At 45.9% G+C, this 20556-nt stretch overlaps 1 protein-coding gene across 3 annotated transcripts in view; it reads right to left on the bottom strand.

Annotated features, from left to right (window-relative positions):
* Nucleotides 1-18266: 18266 nt before the first annotated feature.
* Nucleotides 18267-20556, bottom strand: part of ITPRID1 (ITPR interacting domain containing 1) — an 826173-nt gene continuing 823883 nt past the window's right edge. For all 3 annotated transcript variants that reach the window (XM_069613212.1, XM_069613214.1, XM_069613213.1), the window contains one exon: nucleotides 18267-19114. In XM_069613212.1, coding sequence (XP_069469313.1) covers nucleotides 18968-19114 — 147 coding nt within the window. In that variant the 3' untranslated portion in view covers nucleotides 18267-18967. The remainder of the gene's footprint in view (nucleotides 19115-20556) is intronic.

Raw genomic sequence — 20556 nt, 5'->3', positions numbered from 1 at the left:
CTGTTTTGCAAAAATAAAATACAAACTTCTGTAAGTCAGGAAGGAACTCAAATTCCAGAATGACGACACTGGTAGACATCAAAATAGCCAGAGAGCACTTCTTACATAAGCTATTTGTGAGAGGTGAGTGGACTCATCAGGACCTGGTTGCAGGCAATCGCGCAACAGGTCACTGAAACAGGGTCAGATATATGGGGAGATCAGGGTCCCCTACATGTGGCCCTGAGTGAACTATATATGGCCCCTAAAGCCAAAGATGAACATAATAAGATTGCCAGGATAGCAGCATATTTGTATCTTTATATGGGAGCCATGCAGGACAAATGTGCTGAAGGCCAAGATCTGGCAAATAGGCAACAGCTGGCGTTAGAAAAGGCCCAATCTGACCTGGTCTCTTCTGAGCAGAGGCTGCAGAGGAGCCAGGAGTCAGAAAATGATAGTAGACAGTATATCATTAAAATAAAAGAGGACATGGATATACTGCAACAGGAGAAGGCTGACTCCCTTCTGCAGAGCCAGAAAAAGCTGGAGCAACAACTGGACTTCACCAGGGCATGCACAGAACAGGTAGCCACCCTGCAAATTCGATTAGACAGAGAGAAAGAGGAAAGCAATAAATTGATTCTGAAAGACCTGGATACCCAGGCAGAGTTTGATCAGGAGCACCAGAAAGCTGGTGCCTTCCAAAGGCAAAGGGACAACCTGGCGGCACAGATGCAGGCTCTTAGTCAGGAAAGGGACACCTCAGGCCAGGAAGTCTGCCACTTAAAAAGGAAAATGGAAGAAAATCACCTTGCCCTCCAGGGACTGGGTGACCTCCAAAAAGAACACCAGAACTTGTTACAGCACACCAGGAGGGTGGAGGATGCTCTGGCAAGAAAGGAGCAGGCCAATAGGGACACAGCTCAGGAGGTAAACCTCCTGCAGCAGAGACTGGCCCAGTACTCCAGGACCAATCAGGAGGCACAGAGAGAAAATGAGGCTCTCTGTCAGCACAATGATAGGCTCCAGCAACAGGTAGCGATGCAGGAGAGACTGATAGAGTCTAGTAAGGCCTTAACTGAGGAACTGAAAGCGCAGGCTCTTGCATTGCAACAGGGAGCAGGGGCGGATAGAGACCAGGTTCGCTGGGAGAGGGAGACTCCTGAGCATAACCTCAGGAGCCCTGGTACAAGAGGCCTTCATATCTCTCAGTCCCTGGACTCTGCCAACCCCATGTCCCTTGGCGCACATGAGCACCGGGCCACAGGGATGGCAGATTACTATCCAACCAGAAGTATGGGGCTCATAGGCCAGTACCTCCCAGGAATGGAGGGGCGGGCATCCGGGTAAGGGCACCCAAGCACAGTGCAATTTAGTGGGGAACCCCAGGAGAGTAGGCCAATTAAGGGCATTCCTAAAACTTCTGCCCAGTTAGGTCAGTGGGGGGGGTATCCATCAAATCCTGGCAGCAAGGAGGAATCTGAAGACTCCTCTGAACGGTGCAGGACACAGGAGACCAGGTCCCCACATTCTGCCAGCCATTCCCAGGCTCGCAGAATCCGGGAAAACCTGGAAGATCAGACAGGAACCTCTGGGAGCAGTGCCTCTGAGTCAGAGGATGAATGGACCAGGGTTACCCGAACCAAAAAGGCCAATAAGGCAAAAAGGGCCTTGCTTAAGGACCCATTGAAGCAAATAAAGGCAATAAGGAGTGTTATTACGCCTTATCATAAGAACGCCAAGTATTCTGTTTGGGAGCACTTAGAGCTGTTTGAGCAAATGATGGAGACTTTTCATTTGAAGGACAGCCAAAGCTGTATTCAATATGTAAAGTGGACCTTCTCACCAGAGTACTCCAGTTTCTTTGCGGGGCTGGAGGACCAAAATCATTCAAGGTGGTCCACATACAGGGCGGCCATCTTGAAATATTTTTCCGTGCACAGAAATCCCCAAGAGGCTCGCAAGGCAGCCTACAATTTGCAATGTGGGGAGGCTCAGGCCCCACAAGAGTTTGTGTAAGAATTAAAGCGTGCTTTTGCGCAGACCACCAGAAGGGTGCGCACAGACAGCAAAGAGTTTGTCAATACATTTTTCCATGCTCTCCCTAAATATATAATGACCCAGCTCGTGAGAGATTTTCATGAGAAAAGATCTTTAGACTGGGTCATTGAACAGGCTACCCGGATCTATGAGGTGCAGAAGCCTATCGAAAATAAAAATAACGCGCTGAAAAACCCCAAAACCAACAGCACCCCGGCTGCTGCCAAGGTGGCAGAGGTAAAGGTTGTCCCCGTTTTAGATTTGGAGATGGGGGGGCCTAAAAACCTGCCTGCACCAAATAATTCACAGCCCAGAAGGCCCTCGGGCCAGTCACAGACAGGGAGTTGAGGAGGTAGTCCCACAAATGGGGTCCCCCGCTCCCCTGACTATGTAAGTCCCCGCTACAAGGGAAACCGACCAATCCTGGGTTATGTGTGGACTCCTCCAGCCCAAGGGGGGTATCCAGCCAAGCACCTAACCCAGGCAACTTCCCTCCCAACTTCCCACAGGAGGGCAGAAATTCTCCAAATCCTGGGCAGAACTTTTTCCCCAGGTATCCACCCAATTTCCAGCCCCAAAATCCAAAATCCAGTGCCAAGGGTGGAGGGGTACCAAAATCTTCCCAACCAGGGGTACTACCAGAGAAGGGATAGCTACCCAACAGAACCCTCAGATGAGCATGCCACCGCAGAATGCCCCAAACTCTGGACCTGGTGCTCCAGAACAATGACGGGGCAGCACCCCGATATTACACCGGTTCCCAGGGAGGAGGAACAAGGGGAAGGGGGGTGTAAAGCCTTGGAGGAAGCTACCTTCCCAACTTGTAAACAGCCCCTGGAAAACCAGGAACCGGAAACAAAATCTCCTACCCCTGAAAGCCTGCCTCCCAACGAGCAGAGGGGGAGTAGGAGAAACAAAGGACCCAAACAGACCCACTTTGTGGAGGAGGTACAGGTCTTCCAATTTGAGGGAGAGGGATCCTCAGAAGATCCTGGGAAAAGGATCTTCTCCTTCAGAGATGGGGGGAACTCCTCCCAAAGAAAAATGGGTCCCAAGGGATTCCAATCCAGACTGGGGAGAAATGGAGACTGAGCTACCGCCGCCCATCATCTCACCCCAGAACCGACAATACCGAAATCCCCTGGTTCAAACCCATCCTGGTGACTGCCTCCAAAAAGGGGGGGGGCGGCCCAGAACCGGAACCAGGGGAACCCACAATGGCTCTGATCTCCAGTTGCTAACTTTGTCGTTCAGATTCCCAAGACTCTCCACAGAATTCTGCCCAAATCTCTTCTCTCGCCATGTCCAAAACCAGAAAGTTAGCCCACCAGCTGTACAAAAATGTGCATTATCTGTGCCCCCTTGAGGAGAAGGAGGGAAGATACTATGCCCCGGTACAAGTACAGGGGCAGGGTACAATTTTGGCACTGGTGGACACTGGATCCCAAGCTACCCTTCTGTCCAAAAGGGCCTTTGGGGAACTAAATGCAGGAAGGGGGGAGAATTACTGTATTCCGCTCACCTCTCTTCCTGGACAACTGCAGAACTTTGACGGGAAGGAGATTCCTGTCGAGGGGACTGTAGATTTGGACATCAAAATTGGGCGACACAAGGTGAAACACCCGGTCATAGTAATGATTCCAGAGGGCACCCCTTGTTTACTAGGGAATGACCTCCTGAGAAGGTTGCCACCCCTAATAGATTGCGTAAACAAGGTCCTCTGGACCCAGACTAGCCGACCAATAAAATTAAAACAGAGTGTCAACCATGTTAGTTTAAACGGCACCTGCCACATGGTTGAACAAAAATCTGACCAAGTAGAATTTCACTTCCAGAACAACCAAACTCCAGACGTGACAGTAATAGCAGTAGGACAACAGACTGGTGATGGGGGGGTCCTCTCTATTTATGAAAATCAACCTTCCTTCCAGTTTAAGGTGGTATTCACACTGGAAGGAAACACCCTGAAATTCTTTACTAATCCACAGTCAGAAACTCCCACTCCTATAGTCCAGAAAGATGTGAAATCAGCTCAGAGCCTGGCTGATATTCAGCAAATTGGAGAGCAGTGGTTCATCCATGTTCAGTTAAATGATGGGAAGGACTCTGTTCTCGCTCGAGTGTGCGTGAACAACGGTAAGAGCTTCATCAGCGAAGCCATGTTCCGCCAACTCCCAAAAGATCCAGCCATTCCCACATTCAAACTTGAGGAGAACCATCTCCGGTTCCGGAAGCACCTCAAAACCTTCCTCTTTGCTTCTGCTTTCTCTCTCCCTCTCCCCTGCTGAACAGCTAATAGTCCTCACTGAAACTGCACTGATTCTGCAACTGGACCACTCTTAACGGCCTCGGTCCTGGGCCCAGCCACTCTCCACTTGCACTGATGCCTTGGAACCCCTCTGCACTGCGGGACTGTCTCTGTATCCCTACAGCCCCCCCCTTTCCCAGCACTTGTTCTGCACCTACCTTGCACTTGCCACCAGCTGGCCCTATTTATTTATTACTTTACGCCACTTACCTTGTACTGAACTTCCCCTCCTCCCCTTGCACTTTTTCCCCCTCCCCCACCCCTGCACTTGCGCGATCTGAATGACACCTGGCCTAGTAGGATCGTTGTCTGTCTCCCCTTGTTCCTCCCCTCCCTGCCTCGTCGCGCCTTGAAACACCTGTGTATAGGCGCGTTACAAATGCCATATCATATCATATCATATCATATCATATCATAGACAAATGGGAAATGGACCTGGAAGCACCTAATTCCAAACATCTCCTGCCAAGCAGGTGTATGCTCAAAATCTCCATTGGCAACAAGAGCATAGTCCATAATTGTTGAGTCGTGCGAGACGTCACTGCCGCCTTTTACTTAGGCAGTGACATTCTCAATCGCTTTGCCATTAGTTTGGACCTAATAAACTTCAAAGCTTGGTCCCGATTAGCGGATAATCCCATGGGCTTTGATGATCCAGAAAAAGCATTTAGGTCAGCTCAATTGCTAACTTATGCAGTTGAAATTCAGATCAAAGAGGAAGTCACCATCCCAGAAAGGACACGACAATTCTCCCTGGAAGTGAAAGTTAAAAGAGGACAACATTTGAAAAACCCTGATGCTTACATACATCTAAACGCTTCTCTCCAACAGCAAGGGTTGGGGGTAAACCCAACTCCATTAGTCAACATAGAACATGACACCATTCTAATAGAGGTGGATAACAGCGACTTAAAGAGTATTACTCTAGCCGCAGGCACCATTATTGGAATGGCGGTTGATGGCCGACATTTTTCCATCGATTTAGGAAATGAACTGTTAGGACCAATCCCCAAGGTCTGCTTTGACAGTGACAGTGATGACAATACAACACCAGACAGGATTTTTACCCGGCATGGGGGGAACTTCCTGGTGTACACTTCCTGCCCTTATGGTAAGGGAGATGTGACTTGTGACTTCAGGAGGGATGAGGTGATTTTCCAGGTCCATGAGGGTTGCCTTTCCCACCTGAGGCCTCCAGTCCAAATCAGCACTCTGACCAGGGACTTCTCCACCCAGCTGGAGGAGGCCGCTGAGATAGCCAAACCAGAAGTCTTTCAAGGCTTCAGGCAGATGGTGGAAGAGAGAGTCAACCTAGCTGATGCCTGTGTGACTCTGGAACAAAAGCAAAAGTTGAAACAGGTTTTCTTGGATTTCCAAGATCTCTTTACGGTAGACTCATATGACTGTGGTCGCACCGACATCCACACAACAACTATTCCCACGGACCCTGGAATGACTCCAGTATTTGTGAAGCAATATCGCTTGCCTCTTGCATCCATGGAGTCCCTTACTGAAATAATTAAGAACCTTGAGTCCCGGGGAATAATTTGTCCAATACACAGCACCTTCAATAATCCGGTGCTGGGAATATTGAAGCCAAACGGCCAGTGGAGACTCTGCGCCGACCTCAGGGAGCTCAACAAACGGGTCCATACTTCCCGATGGCCTCTGCCCTACATTGACCAAGGGCTGGCCCAGATTCAGGGGTCACAGGTATTCACAGCAATAGACCTGACCAATGGATACTGGACCGTGCCTGTCAGTAGGGAGGACCAATACAAACTGGCTTTTACCTTTGGGGGCCAGCAGTACACATGGACCCGGACTCCCTTCGGATACCTCAACTCCGGCAATGAATTCAACATTTTCCTACATAAGGCCATGCCCGAACTGGGTGCGAAGGGTAACCTGGCTTATGTAGATGATGTCCTCATCAAAAGGTCATCTGTGGAGGAACACATAGCGGAAATCAGTTATGTTCTGACACAGTTTAGGGCCGCCGGAGCAAAACTTTCATTTCAGAAAGCACAGTGGTGTAGAACCCGTGTTAATTTCTTGGGGCATGAGATTACTCCTCAGGGTCTCCGTCCCCAAGAAAAGAAAGTGGAAGCACTCCAGAAACTGAAAGACCCCACAACTCTGTGGGAACTAAGGAGCCTCCTTGGACTGACTAATTACAGCAGAAAGTTCATTGAAGGCTACGCAGAGATCACTAGACCCCTGATTCATCTCTTGAAGGGGGGGGTCAAGTGGGAATGGGGTCCAGAACAATCCGAGGCGGTAAGACAACTCAAAAGAAGCCTCTCACAAGCGCCTTGCCTAGCTTACCCTGTCAGAAACAAGGAGTTCTTCCTGGAGCCAGGGTTCTCTAATACGTGCTTGACGGCAGTATTATACCAAAAGCATGACAAGGTCAATAAAGTAATGTACTATGCGAGCAAAACTTTATCCTCTGTGGAGGAAAAATTCAACGATTGTGAGAAGGCACTCCTGGCAACGGTGTGGGCATTGAAGAATTACCGCCCGTTTATCCAGGGGGAACACATCATAGTGGAGACTCCACACCAGCCTCTGCAATATCTCCAAAGTGACAGAATCCGGGCCGGAAATGTGAGTAATTCCTAAATTACTTCCTGGATTCTGTCAATGCAAGGCTTTCCTGTGGAGGTCAGATATGGCCAAAACAAGAAGAGTCCCCTCGCGCAAGGTCTGGCTGACTTGCATGATTGTGCCAGAGAAAACTGTCTCGAGGACGAAAGTCTAAAAATCAAGAACAACATGGAGGCATACCTTAATTCCCCACACAAAGTCTTTGAAGAAGACAAGTGTGAGGGAATGCCCACTGTCTATGTGGATGGATGTTCTTACCATGTTGCCAACGATGGGGAGAAAGAACTGGTGGCTGGCGTAGGGAATGCATGGCTGAAGGAGTTCCCAGAACCCTCCGCTGGATACAAAATTGGTCCCCGAAGTAGTCAGGTGGCAGAATTGATGGCTGCATCAGGCCATCCTCCCTGCTGCCCAGCATCAACTCCACGAACTGGTCATAATCACAGATTCAGATTATGTACGGAACGGGTTCGTGGAGCACCTGGTCAACTGGAAAACCAGAGGCATGTTATGCGCTAATAAAAAACCCCTGAAACATGGGAAGTTAATCCAAAACATTGACGATCTGGTCACCTCGAATGGGATGACCATCTACTGGAAGAAGATCAAGGGTCATTCCAAAGTAGAGGGACCAGACAAAACTGGAAATGACTTAGCTGATCAGCTGGCCAAAACCGGGGCCATCGAAGGGGATCTAATCGAAATAGAGTCCCTGTTGGTGGAAATCCAGGTCACTGCTATCACTAGGTCCCAGACAAATGCTCACAATGATCTTTCAACTGCCCAATGGAGCAAGGAGACCCCTGATGCTGATTTGATTACAGCTCAGAAGGGGGATCCAATTATTGGTGAGTTTTACCAACACCTTGAGGACCCAGAGAACTTTCCCCTGACGGATACCGAATACATTGGGAAAGAGGACCTAAGAGTGTTGATGAAATGTCCAAAAATGTTTGTTGGTAAGGAAATCCCAAGCTGGCCATAATCAGTGGGTGGTTCCTACCTCATTCCGAAGCCTGATATTAAGTCACGCCCATAATGCGGCCACCGCCGGTCATAGGGGGTTTCACACAACACTGGAAATCTTAAGAGAGGTTGCATACTGGCCACACATGGGCCAGGACCTCAACCAATATTTGAAGGGTTGTCGTGTGTGCACAATTTCAGCCAACATCCCTCACACACCGGGCACCTCTCCAAAAGAGGGGAATGACACTCCCATGGTCAGATTTGCAAATTGACTTTGTAGGCCCCGTGATTCGCTCTGCTAGGGGGAATAAGTACATGTTGACGGTTACATGCTTGTTTACCAAGTGGGTGGAATGTCTCCCAGCCCCAAACTGCAAGGCAGAAACAGCAGCTGCCCTGATGATTAACCACATCTTTTCCAGTTTTGGTCTACCTCAAAGGATTGAGTCAGACAGGGGTAGCCACTTCACCAGTGAAGTAATGACAAAGATGTGGGAGATACTAGGGGTTAAAAGGAAGCTACACATTGCTTACAGGCCAGCTTCTTCTGGAGCAGTAGAGAGATATAACCGGACAATTGTGAGCATATTAAAAAAGTTTGTGGCAGATTCTGGGCCAAGTTGGGATATCCGATTGCCGCTGGTCCTAATGGCCATCAGATCTACCCCTTCATCTGCAACCAAAATGTCACCATTTGAGTTGATGACTGGACGCAAGATGGTGCTTCCCCAGCATTTGCTCTACAGAACCCAAGAGCAAACGTTGATAAATGCCTCCACAACTCATGAGTACGTGGAGAATTTAAGGAAACACCTTCAACATGCTTTTGCCTATGCTCAGCGGAATCTAGAAAGATCAGCCGAGAGTATGAAGACCCACTATGACCTGAAAACTTCCAGGAAGGAATATCAGGTGGGGGGCCGGGTCTATTTATACAACTTCCAAAGAAACCAGGCAAGACAGCGCACATTTTTGCCTACATGGAAGGGACCCTTTGAGATTATAGACAAGATCTCCCATGTGGCCTACAAGATCCGCATCCCCAAAGGCGGTTTGGCAGAGGGGGAAGACAAGTGGGTCCACATAAACCAGTTGAAGTGTTGCCATCCCAGGCACACTTTGCAGCAACTGGAGGAGTCCTCTGTAATCCCACAGGGTACCGCTCCAGAGTAATTCAATTCCATCCCTAAAATATCCTACATATAGCCTATCAAATTCTGTGTTTCTCAAGTTTATGTGTTCCTGTCGCTTAATTTAAAAAAATGTGCATGTTCATATCTGTTGAGTTCTAAAATATATATGCCACCCCACTATATCAATGGTGGGGGAGAAATGTCCATGAATAGGTATTGCCGCTTTTCCTTTGTCATCCTAGGAGAAAGAAAACCTGGAGACTGGCCAAGGAGGACGATCCGGAGACCGGGAGCAGAGACCCAAGGGGCCCGGGGTACCGCCCAATATTCCCATCAGGACCGGCGAGGAGAACCGATCGATCAGTACCGGATGGAGGAAAAGATGCTGAACTGTGCCATTTGCAGAATTGGAAGAAGATTATGCGGACATACCAGTGCATGGGTCAAAACCTTCTGTGCACCCGACTCCCCATCGACTCAAATTCAAAGTGCAGTCGCGTGGGGGGCCTTGTTGGGTGTCCTGACCCACGTTTGAGCTATCATGCTGCAACATTTGGTGCTGTGGGCTTAGAAAATCCAAGATGGCCAAAAAGCCCACATGTGCGCCAGAATCCAGGAGAACCACGCAGTTTGTGCGTACACCAAAATGGCTGCCTAACTTGCCACCCACCAGTGCGAGCATGATGGGCCAGGGTGCCATGAGTGGAATGGGTGCCAAAGGTAAAACAGCAGCGCCTGTTAGCTCAAAAACGCTTTAAAATGACCTTTGGTTTCTCTGAATGCCAGCTCAAAATGCCTATTTTCAAACATTGCAACACATCCAAAAATCTCACTGAACACCAGCGGACATCTGGCAGAATGAAGTATGTGTGCATACAAAATCTGGGAAGATGAAGAGCCCAAAACAATGTTCATAACAAAACTGGCTGAGCTATGCATGTCAGCAGCCTAACTGAAACTGGATTAAAACCACCAAAATCGAAATGTTTAAAATAACTGAGTGACCTACTTTTGAGTGTCACATAGTTTGTAACTGTTAAAATGTCATAGTTTTGAACTTAGAATCAGCATTCTAGCTGCATATGTAAAAATTGTATTGACTTAAACTGGGGAACAAAAAGTGACATTTTAGCTGAAACCTGGCTTAATGAAACTGAATTCTGCCTGACATCTACCCCCACAGGAGTTAAAACCTGCTCAGCCACTCTTCCCCTTGCCAAAAGGAGTTGTCACCTCTCTGATTAGATTAGGGGTAGAGCAGCTGGGGACTACAGGGAGGTGAACAAAGGCCTGTCCTGGACTCAGGCAAATGTTATATTGGGGGCGTCGTAAAAGTGGCTTCCTCTTGGGAGAAGTGGGAGGAGAAGTGCCTCTGGGAGCCACCCGAGCTGGAGGCGGGGACAGGCAGAAGCTTCCCCCATGTGCTTTGGAACCTAAACCACACCCATCTGGGCAAGAGCATAATTTTAAAAAGATAGATAACTCATAGTGCGGACTTGTCAGAATTATATAAGTAATATCATTATTTTTGTGATTTTTCTGTGAACATTTTGAGATGCGTTAGGACCCTGTGGTGTATTCTGGGGGGTTGCGAGCGGAAAATAGGGTCTCACTCCAAATGTCTGCATGTTAAAAATCTGACACTTCATCAATTCATCTCCATACTCCTTGCGCACATGTGTGTAAATTTGGGTAAATGTCCGATATTGCAAAACCAGTTAAAAAGCGCAAAATGTTGTCATTTTTGAATGCAAGCCCCCAGGAAGATCAGAGGTGGACAAGCATGGACCAAAAGAAATATGTAATGTGCACATGTAATTTCAACAAATTGTATATCTCGGAAGGATGTATTTGAATCAAATATAGATTTGTGGGCAAACTGACAAGAGGAGGATCCTCTGACCCATAAAACCTACAGCATCACTCCGACTCACATTTCCTTCCCCCAATCATGGGAGAGGGGAGAATTGGGCCAATGAGAAGTAGAGAGGGGCAGGCTTAGCTAGGCCCAGGTACACACCCATTTCAAAACACATAAAAAGAGACTGCTGGGACAGGTAGAGAGATTCAAATGCAGTTGCTGCGGAGCGTTTTGCCGGACCACACAACATCCAGAAGATACCAGTTCCAGACTGACTCAGCTACATAATCCAGAACCTAGAACTTATACTTTAGAACCTAAATCAGAGGCCTAAAACCACAAGCTGAGTTCTCTGCAGCAGGCCTCAAATCATTGCAAGCTACTCACAGCCGGGCGAGCTGCTTGAATCCCTTGCCAAGAACTTTTGCCAGGACCAGTGCAGAGATCCAGGAGCCGTGCAGAGACCACTGTATCCGGACAGACCAGACCAGACCAGTGCCAGACCAGACCGTGCAGAACCGCAGACCCAGAGACCAGATCGCTGTGAAGTGCCCCTAGCCTGATTGATCAGATCTGTGACGAGACCCAGTCCTTACAAATATGTTGTGAGTACAGCTAGGATGGGGCAAAACCAAATCTCTTAGTTTAAAGTAATATAATTCAATCTATTTAACCTAAATAGAACTGCCTCCTAACTGTCACCTGTCATTTGTAAAGCTGCACCACTGTCATTTGTCAATTCTGCAGCTGCAAAGCTGTCACCTGTCATTTTGAGTTTACTTTAAATCCGAAAAAACAACCTTTACAAAATCGTTCATATCTCTGGAACCGTTTAGGCTACGAACTTGGTTTAACTTTCCTCTGAAAGCTTAGAATCTAAGGGACCGACTTCCTACTCCTTATACTTTTTCCGTAATCACGATTCACGCACTCGCGAATTTTACCGCGATTTGCGATTTGGTTAAAAATCCAGCCACGTGTAACCATCAGCAGTCATTTCTTTCCTTGCTAAAAATGTGTTTGCCTCTTAATCACCATCTCTGAATCATTGCTAAAGTGAGCCTGAACTCATCCCAAGTATCTCTCACTCACCCTGAACCTCCTAAAGGGAATTAAAAGCATTTTCAGCATATTTCTCACTTCATTGCCACCACATTCAAAGCACTTGGGCCTGTGTTTTAAAACTCATACCGGTTTTCTCTAAGCTTGCTGGGGGGGAACTGAATTTCGTATTGTATTTGATTGCATTCCTGAGAACTGTGTGCTCCTCTTTCCATCTACTTCCATGTCTTACATTGCATAGGGGAGGGGGGTGAATTGCCAGAGAAAAAGTGATTATATTATCTTTTGCTAAAATCATCTCAAGTATGTCTGTACTGACTTTTATTCATCATTGCTTTTCCCTTGAAATCATAAAAGTATTTTTGCTACTTGATCCATCCTATACTAACTCCTCATTGATTATAAAGACGTGTGCTAGTGTCAGATTACCCATTGTTGATTAACATTATATTTATAAGGGCGATATCGATTATTAATTTATTATGAAAGCGTGGTATCTATATTTTGTCTTATTTCTCAAATAAACCTTTTAAACTTGCAAAACAGAACTACTTCTTGGCTCAGTGGGGTCAGGGGGATTCTAAGAGAGGGGTGTTATATAGGGGTAGTCATCCAGAACTCATGAACTGGACATAAAGATATATCAATAAGGGTTTCCATTCAGTATCCCAGACTAGGCATTGACTTAGCCTTAGTGTTGAATTGAATCTTCTTATAGGTGGGGCGAAACTTCCTCTAGGAGTCGAGGTACCTTTTCCTACATTATGCTGCAAGCAGACCATGCACCCTTGGACAAAGCGCGTCGCAGTTTTGAAAATCTTATCATTGGCCCATACACTGTGTAGCATTTTAGTCAATTTACGCGCGCAGACATGTGTCGGACCATGAACCATAATAACCATCATTGTAATGTAGGCATCAGGGATTAACCATTTTCCTTCAACATTGTTCACCCAACACCCATCATCATCCAACCTTCCGGCACCCTCGACCCATCTCTTGGTTTCCTCTATAGTAGCATCTGCTTGAATGTCTTTTACAGAATCAATACTTTCACCAAAAGTGCAAATATTTACAGTTTCGCTTACAGCATACATTTCTAAACTAAAATCAGTGGCAGTTTGCTTAGCTATCTGATCAGCGAAAGCATTCCCTTTTCCTATATCATCTGTAACTTTTTGATGTGCTGCACATTTTATAATAGCTAACTGAACAGGGAGTGCGAGCGCTGAAAGTAATCGCACTATTAAAGTGCCATGCTGAATTTTCGTGCCACGTGAAGTCAAGAAACCTCGTTCTTTCCAAAGTCTACAAGCTTGAGTTAACGCTATAATTTCTGCGGCCTGTGCAGAATTATGCATGATTCTTTTGGTTTCCACAATCGTGTTTAAGGTAGTGACGGCATAAGCAGCCGTGGATGTACCATTCGGAAGTTTAAAACAAGAGCCATCACAAAATAGCTCTGCTTGTGGGCTATTCAAAGGCGTGTCTTTCAGATTGGTTCTACCTTTAGTCTCTTTTTCTGTTGCATAAAGGCAATCGTGTGACATTTCGTCACCATCAACAGTATCTTGCGGGACAGGTAAAATTTCAGCCTTATTTAATACACAACACCTCTGAATTTGAATGTGGGAAGCAAACAAGATCAGTTTGTATCTTGTCAGTCATGCAGAAGTGAGGTGTTGCGTTTGATTTCTATTCAATAAAATATCTACAGAGTGAGGTACCATTAGGGTTAACGCATGACCCAGGACCATTCCCTCACTCTGTTTTACAGACGCAGCAGCAGCAGCAACAGCTCTCAAACATCTCGACAAAGCTCATGCAACAGGATCAAGGGTGGATGAGAAATAGCCGCACGGCCTATTCTTCCCTCCATGTTCCTGCGTTAACACAGCCAAAGCACATCCATAACGTTCATGCACATACAACACAAAGGCCTTTTCATAATTTGGAGTTCCTAAAACTGGCGCTGAACACAGCGCGGTTTTGAGCAAGTCAAATGCTGTATGGTGTTCCAAAGTCCATGGCAATGGCAAAGAAATGCCCTTCTTTGTCAAAGCCAGCATTGGTTTAATCGTTAACGAAAAGTTAGGGATCCACAATCTACAGTAAGAAGCCATACCTATGAGGGCTCTAACTTCCTTCTGCGTATTTGGGACAGACATGCCAGAAATAGTCTTTATTCTTTCAGGTGTCAACCATCTTCCCTCCTTTGACAGGAGATAGCCTAAATAGGCGACTTCCTGACAACAATATTGGAATTTTTTGAGTGAAGCTTTGTGGCCATGTTTCGCTAGATGACAAAGCAACAACACGGTGCGTTCTTTACAGGCACTCTCAGAATCAGCAGCCAAGAGGAGAGCATCTACATACTGTAGTAACATGCAAGAAGTAGGCAACTCGAGAGTATCGAGCTCTTTTAATGCCCTACTATAAATACTTCGACTCTCAGTGTACCCTTGTGAATGTGAACGAGCGTCCACCTAGGGTAAACGCGAACAAATACCTACTATCCTTATGTATAGGAATACTGAAAAATGCGTTTTTGAGGTCAACAACGCTAAAGTGAGTGGCAGAAGCCGGAATCATGGTTAGTATCGTTGTAACATCAGGTACAATAGGAAATTGAGGAGCCACAATTTTGTTAATAGCACGTAAATCAATTATAAACCGAAAGGGAATCGCATTATCACCTTTCTTGTATACTGGCAAAATCGGGCTTTTACACAAACTACCCGTAATTTCCTCAATTACTCCACGATGTACAAAATCAGAGATTATACATTTCAAAGCCTGTTCGCCTTCAACTGAGATCTTATATTGTGGGATGCAAGGCAATTTAACTCCATGTTTCAGAATAATTCTAACAGGTTCAATTTGAAGGATGCCCACATCATTATCATCAATTGCCCATAAGCATTCCGGAATATTACTGAATTCTGGCGGTAAAGGTCTAGTCAAGAACTGAGAGGCGAGTGATTGCTGAGGTGAAATTGTTAACCGAACTCCGTCCGGAGAACAATGTATTACTGCATGCAATTCCTTCAACAAATTTAACGCCAGCAAGTTCTCCCCACAGTTTGTGGTAAGTAGAAATGGACACTGCTCCGTGAAGGGACCCAGTGTTATCGGTACTGGCAAAGAGACCGGAAAAACTACAGGTGTGCCTGAAAACCCTACGGAAACGTTGGACTGCCCTGACAGGGGAATATTTGGAACCCGTGAATGGTCAATGGAACATTTCTGTGCTCCCGTATCTACTAAAAATAGATGCTTCCTATTTCCCACCGCCATCTCAACGTAGGGGCCTTTCTGATGAACGGGAATAGGCGTCGGTTCCAAATCCTGCTTCGGGCAATCCTAGCGAAACAGAATATTGTCAAAAGGAAGCTCTTCGGAGAGGTACACGGCAGAAGGGTGATCAAAAATGTTTCTATTATCCACATTTGAAACTTGCTTATCCTGTGAAGGAGGTTGCTGTGATTCTGGTGCAAACTGACCTCTGCCAGGGCCCCCTGCACCTGAGCGACCTCTGGATCGTCTACCCATCTTCCCAAATGACCTTTGCTGCAAGGTCGGACATTGTGCGCGCCAGTGGCCTTCCTGTCGACAATAGGCACACTGGTTAATGGTTACCGGAGCCAGGGGCGTACTTCCCTGTGGAATGTACTGACCTCTAAATTGATTACCCCCTCTAGGGTTTCTAACAATCTGTTGTAATAGGACTTTTGTTTTCAGGTCACCCTTTTTTTCTCAAGTTTTTCCTTTTCATTATTTACACGATTTTCATAGTACTGAGCCATGTACAGTACTTCTGATTGAAACTTCACCTGCGAAGTGCTTTCAGAGGACAAACAGCCTTTTCCCTGACTCTGTGCCTAAGTCTTGTCCACTGAAATCTGAAAATACCTGTTCAAACCGATTGAAGAAATTGGTAGCACCCTCAGACTTTCCTTGGACATAAGCTTGTCCCAAATGATTCTTTTTTCAGGAACTATAGTTTTCAATTTTACAATAATCCTATCAGGCAAAGTTAATATCACTTGAGGCGGTCGCTAGCCAGGTGGTCTTTCTCTATCGAGCCTAACCATGTTATCCCATGTATCTCCTAACCCAGGTACATCATCTATAGTCCTAATCTGTTTCCACAAATCAACTGGCAGGAGTACAGGAAATAATAAATCAATATCACTTAAGGTAAATACCGATGACTGTAAAACCGGTCGGATTCTTTCTTACATCGCAATAGATTGCATTATGGTGTTCAGTTCCTGTCTTGAAAACGGGACGTGAACAAACTGTGATAAGTAATGTGCAGGGATGTCCACCGCGAGTATTCCTCGTGCAGCATCGGCCGCAATCTCAACTTTCGGGACAAATGTCGGAGGGACCTCTGTCATAGTCAACTGAGAAGTAGGCAGCAACTCCGAACGCTTACTAAGCAACAGAGCCAAATCAAGCTCTAAGGCAGTCGAAGAAGTATCAATCGAAAAGGCTCTTTTATAAACACTCAACAATTCTGCGGGACAACAAATCTTTATTTTTACACACTATTTCTGCAGGTATTCTACCATAACCTGTATCACTTTCTCTTGCATTTCTAACGTATACTGACTATATGTGTCATATACTTCATCTGGAGTTATCGACATATCCGAAATCCATCTTATCGCATCCTTTGTACAAATTCATGCTTCCTCACCTTTTAATTCACGGCGAGGAGAAAACCGTTTCTGTAAGAACATAATACCTAAACTATCACCTTCTGCTTCCTCATTCTGTAACTCTTCCAACTCCTTCCTATACACAAAAATCCTCTCAACATGCTCATATACCTTCTCCACAGAATCTCTGGACAACGCTAAGGCGTTCAAATCCCATAACCCTTGTGGGAAATCGACATTGTTTAATCTATTCCACATTATACTCAAATGAATCCCTAATCCTTCAATAAAAATATTTTTCTCAGGAATACCTTTTAAATTTTCGAGTGTGGAAAAAACATCAGCTTGTTCATCCTTCTCCATACAATGTTTAGCCCAAGCAATCAATTCATTCTTTTTTTCTGGGGACACAGTATTACGAGTCACAACCCTTGATCCCGCTCCCTGGTCTACTACAAGCGATGCGGAATCACTTTAAGAGGAAGAGTAGGCACATTCTGAATATCAACAGGTGGAGGCAAGGGGGCAGGCAAAGGAGCTACAGCTGGAAGAACAACAGGAAGAACAACAGGGAGGACCGGAGGAACTATAGGAGGAGGAATAACAACGGGAAGGGGCAAAGTGCCAGGAGGAGGGACGTACGGAGGTGGCGCGGAGGCACCGGGCCTTCGTTCATGCAAAAGTGTATTAATCAATTCATCTGACGTATGAAAATCTTTTGAAGGGTACATTTTCTGAATGCCTAATTGAACCGCCCTGTCCGTGTTCCTAACTGACTCCAATTGTTTATTTTGATCATATAACCGTGCCTTTTCGACACTTGTCATATGTCGACGCATATGTTTCTCTCTACTCTTTTGTTGCTGCAAAGCTTCTGTTTTCCAACTATGCAATGTGTCAAATGCTGCAGGTCTAGCCTTTTTCTTTACTAATACAGACTCTAGATATTCTATACGAGGGATTTCAAAGCTACCATTGGTTGGCCACCGAAGATTAGAGTTATGGATGGTCTGTCTACGCCAAATGTCATTAAATGCTATACTACCAAAGCCTTTCTTACAGTACATAGTACATACCGGCGACCCCTCCTGTGGTGCGGGACGGCTATCTTCCAAAGATTGTCTGTCGCTGCGGAATAATGCCCTAAAGCAGGCAGACAATTTCCCAGGCATATCAAAGTTCTGGTGTTACCTGGTCAAATAATTGTGCTCGCGAGTACAATGCGCCAAATTCAAATTGTCAGGGTTAAATTAAGAATCCGGTCACGATTCACCTGACCAAAGCACTGGGAGGCCCGATCGGGTTACTAAGGACAATGCTAAGGACCCACGTGTCTGGTGATTTCGGCAAATTTACCCACCTCGATATATGGACCCTCGTCAAGACGTTGTCTCGGGCTACAGCTCACCGTTCAGGGATCGGATCGTGCAGTACTGTCGAGGAATTCACTTCTCATCCAGAGGGGCCGTTTCTGTTGGCACCGTCCGATCCCGGTCCGATAGCCGAGCCAACCTTCAACGAGACTAAGTCAATCTTGAGGGTCCCTATTCGGGCACCATCTGTGGAATCAGAAAATACAATATTAAGGCTTTTACACCATGCAAAGAGAAATACACCGACACGGGCTTGTAAAGATTCCCAGAATCTTTATTGCAATTCTGTACAGTTTACAAACAAAGTACACAAATAGCTATTTGGCCATCGGTACATCACACAGACCACCAGCAGGGTTCAAGGTGAGCAGTGAACAGGATTTGCTAGCTGGACATCAGCATATTTATACAGTTTCGTTATAACGATGTCCAGCCTCTTACAAGTTAATCATGTACTGGGCTAGGGTCACGCCAGGTTCGTTCCTAATTTACATATCTCGTGCATGCGCTTTACTTATTAATACATTTACTAACAAACACTATTATTCTCTAAGTTTAACTTTACACTCTTTACACATTGCTTTAATACAGACCAAACAAATGTTTCGCATGTCGTGTTCACATAGCGTTATTGTTCTTGTATACTTGTAGGTTAACATCGCCAATTCAGGTAATCCCCTGATCACAAGCTCAACAAAGGACAAGGTCTACATGACCCTAACATGTAGCATGAAGGCAGGTTGGACATTAACTCTCCTCCAGAGGTTGGAGAGGTTAAAGCAAGAACAAGAGAACACAAGACGGCCATTTTAGGCCACAGGGTGACTTTGTACAATAAACTAAAATGGCGGCTCTAACCTAAAATGGAGGCTTGATTCACTTAAGGTCACGACCTTGTAATATGGATTTCCTCGCAAAGCGACTGGGCATAGGCCAACATATACAATGAGGACGAAACAATATTATATCAGTTCTAACAAGGTGCTGCGTTTCTCATTTTTGTTTGCAGAGATATTCACAGTCCATTCCTTGGCTGTGCTTGTTTCTGCTTTCCTGGCTCTAGTACAGGTTTCTTTGTTGCTCCCAGATGCACTTTGGGAGTTGGAGTACTGAAATAGAAAAGACAGAACACTGGCCAGAAAAAAAATGTTAGGAATTATTTGCAACAGAAGGTGGTGTGAGTATCTACATGCATAGCACATGAGGGATTCTTAGAGGATGGGGTCCACCCATCTCTCTTCCATCCCCTGACAGGGTCATGACCCTGTCACACATTGCAATGTTTACAGAAATAGTTCTTAATTTTCTCTATGCATGCAGGATGAACCCACTTTCATTTCCTTTTTATTATACTTCTTTAGTTCCTCCTCCTAACATCTTCTCTTCCTGCACCAACAATCAAAACAACTCCATTGTTTTGTATATGTCCATTATATGCATACATTGCAGCCCTCCACCGAAACATCACAACCTTTGCCAAATGAGTGCAAAACAATCTCTGCACAGACACTATCAATACACACCCAAGTAATATCTCAAGGGGCTCACATATTATTTCACAATTCGTGTTTGAATGACTCAAAATATAATTCTCAACCCTAATACTAATGTTTTCTATGTTCTGCACAAACCAACCATTACAAAATACAGACTACATGTGTTTCGCTAAACCTATTACATAAATTCTGTTAATAGGTGAAAGGGCGTTTGTCTTTCACATTCTTGTCAATACTGAGTTGATTTCCCAATGTTCTTGAATCTGTCAATCCTTAGGTTGGGTAATTCAATTCTATGTTGCCACACAGTGGGCCTCATTACGCGGTAGACAGTAAGGGATTACCGGCACCGATAAGGGCACCGGTGCCGGTAATCCCTTACCGCCCTACTACGGTATCAGGTAATATTTTCGCCAGCAAAAATATCGCCGAACATATGGTCGTCGGGAACGGCCATAGGCAATATTTTTGGTGGCGAAAATATTAGGTGCGGGGATTGCGGGGGTGTCCCCCGCACATAAAAAAATGATGCGGGGGTTGCGGGGGTGTCCCCCGCAGGGTCCATGTGTTATTTTCGCTGCAAAAATATGGCGATATTTTTGCATCGCAATATTTTTGCGGCGAAAATATCACATGGAACCCCTACTACGAGGTCCCTTAGCGGGTCCCTTCCCTAACGCCTGGTTTTAACAGGCATTATGGAAGGGACCCATTATGGGACTTCAGAGCTAATAACGGGCCCGCTAAGAGCGGGCCCGTTATTAGCACCATCCCCATTCCCATTGAGCCCTATGGGGGCTCAAATGGGAATGGGGAATGGTTCCCAGAATGGGGAATTACCGGGTCCTCCAAGGTCGGAATGACCTCGTAAGTCCCTATTCCGGGAACACGAACCCAGAATGTGGTAAGGGGGTAGCCATGGCGCTAATAGCGCCATGGCTACCGCCTACCACGTAATGATGCCCAATATCTTTTTGATGTGTGTGTTAGAAGGAGCTTCTATAGCCTTTCAGAACACATCGGCAAGGAAAGGTATAGCTTCACTGTGTCTGCAT

Source organism: Ambystoma mexicanum, chromosome 5p (genome assembly GCF_040938575.1).
Source record: "Ambystoma mexicanum isolate Mex_15411 chromosome 5p, UKY_AmexF1_1, whole genome shotgun sequence".
NCBI classification, from domain to species: Eukaryota; Metazoa; Chordata; class Amphibia; order Caudata; family Ambystomatidae; genus Ambystoma; species Ambystoma mexicanum.
This window is presented reverse-complemented; position numbering and strand designations above follow the sequence as displayed.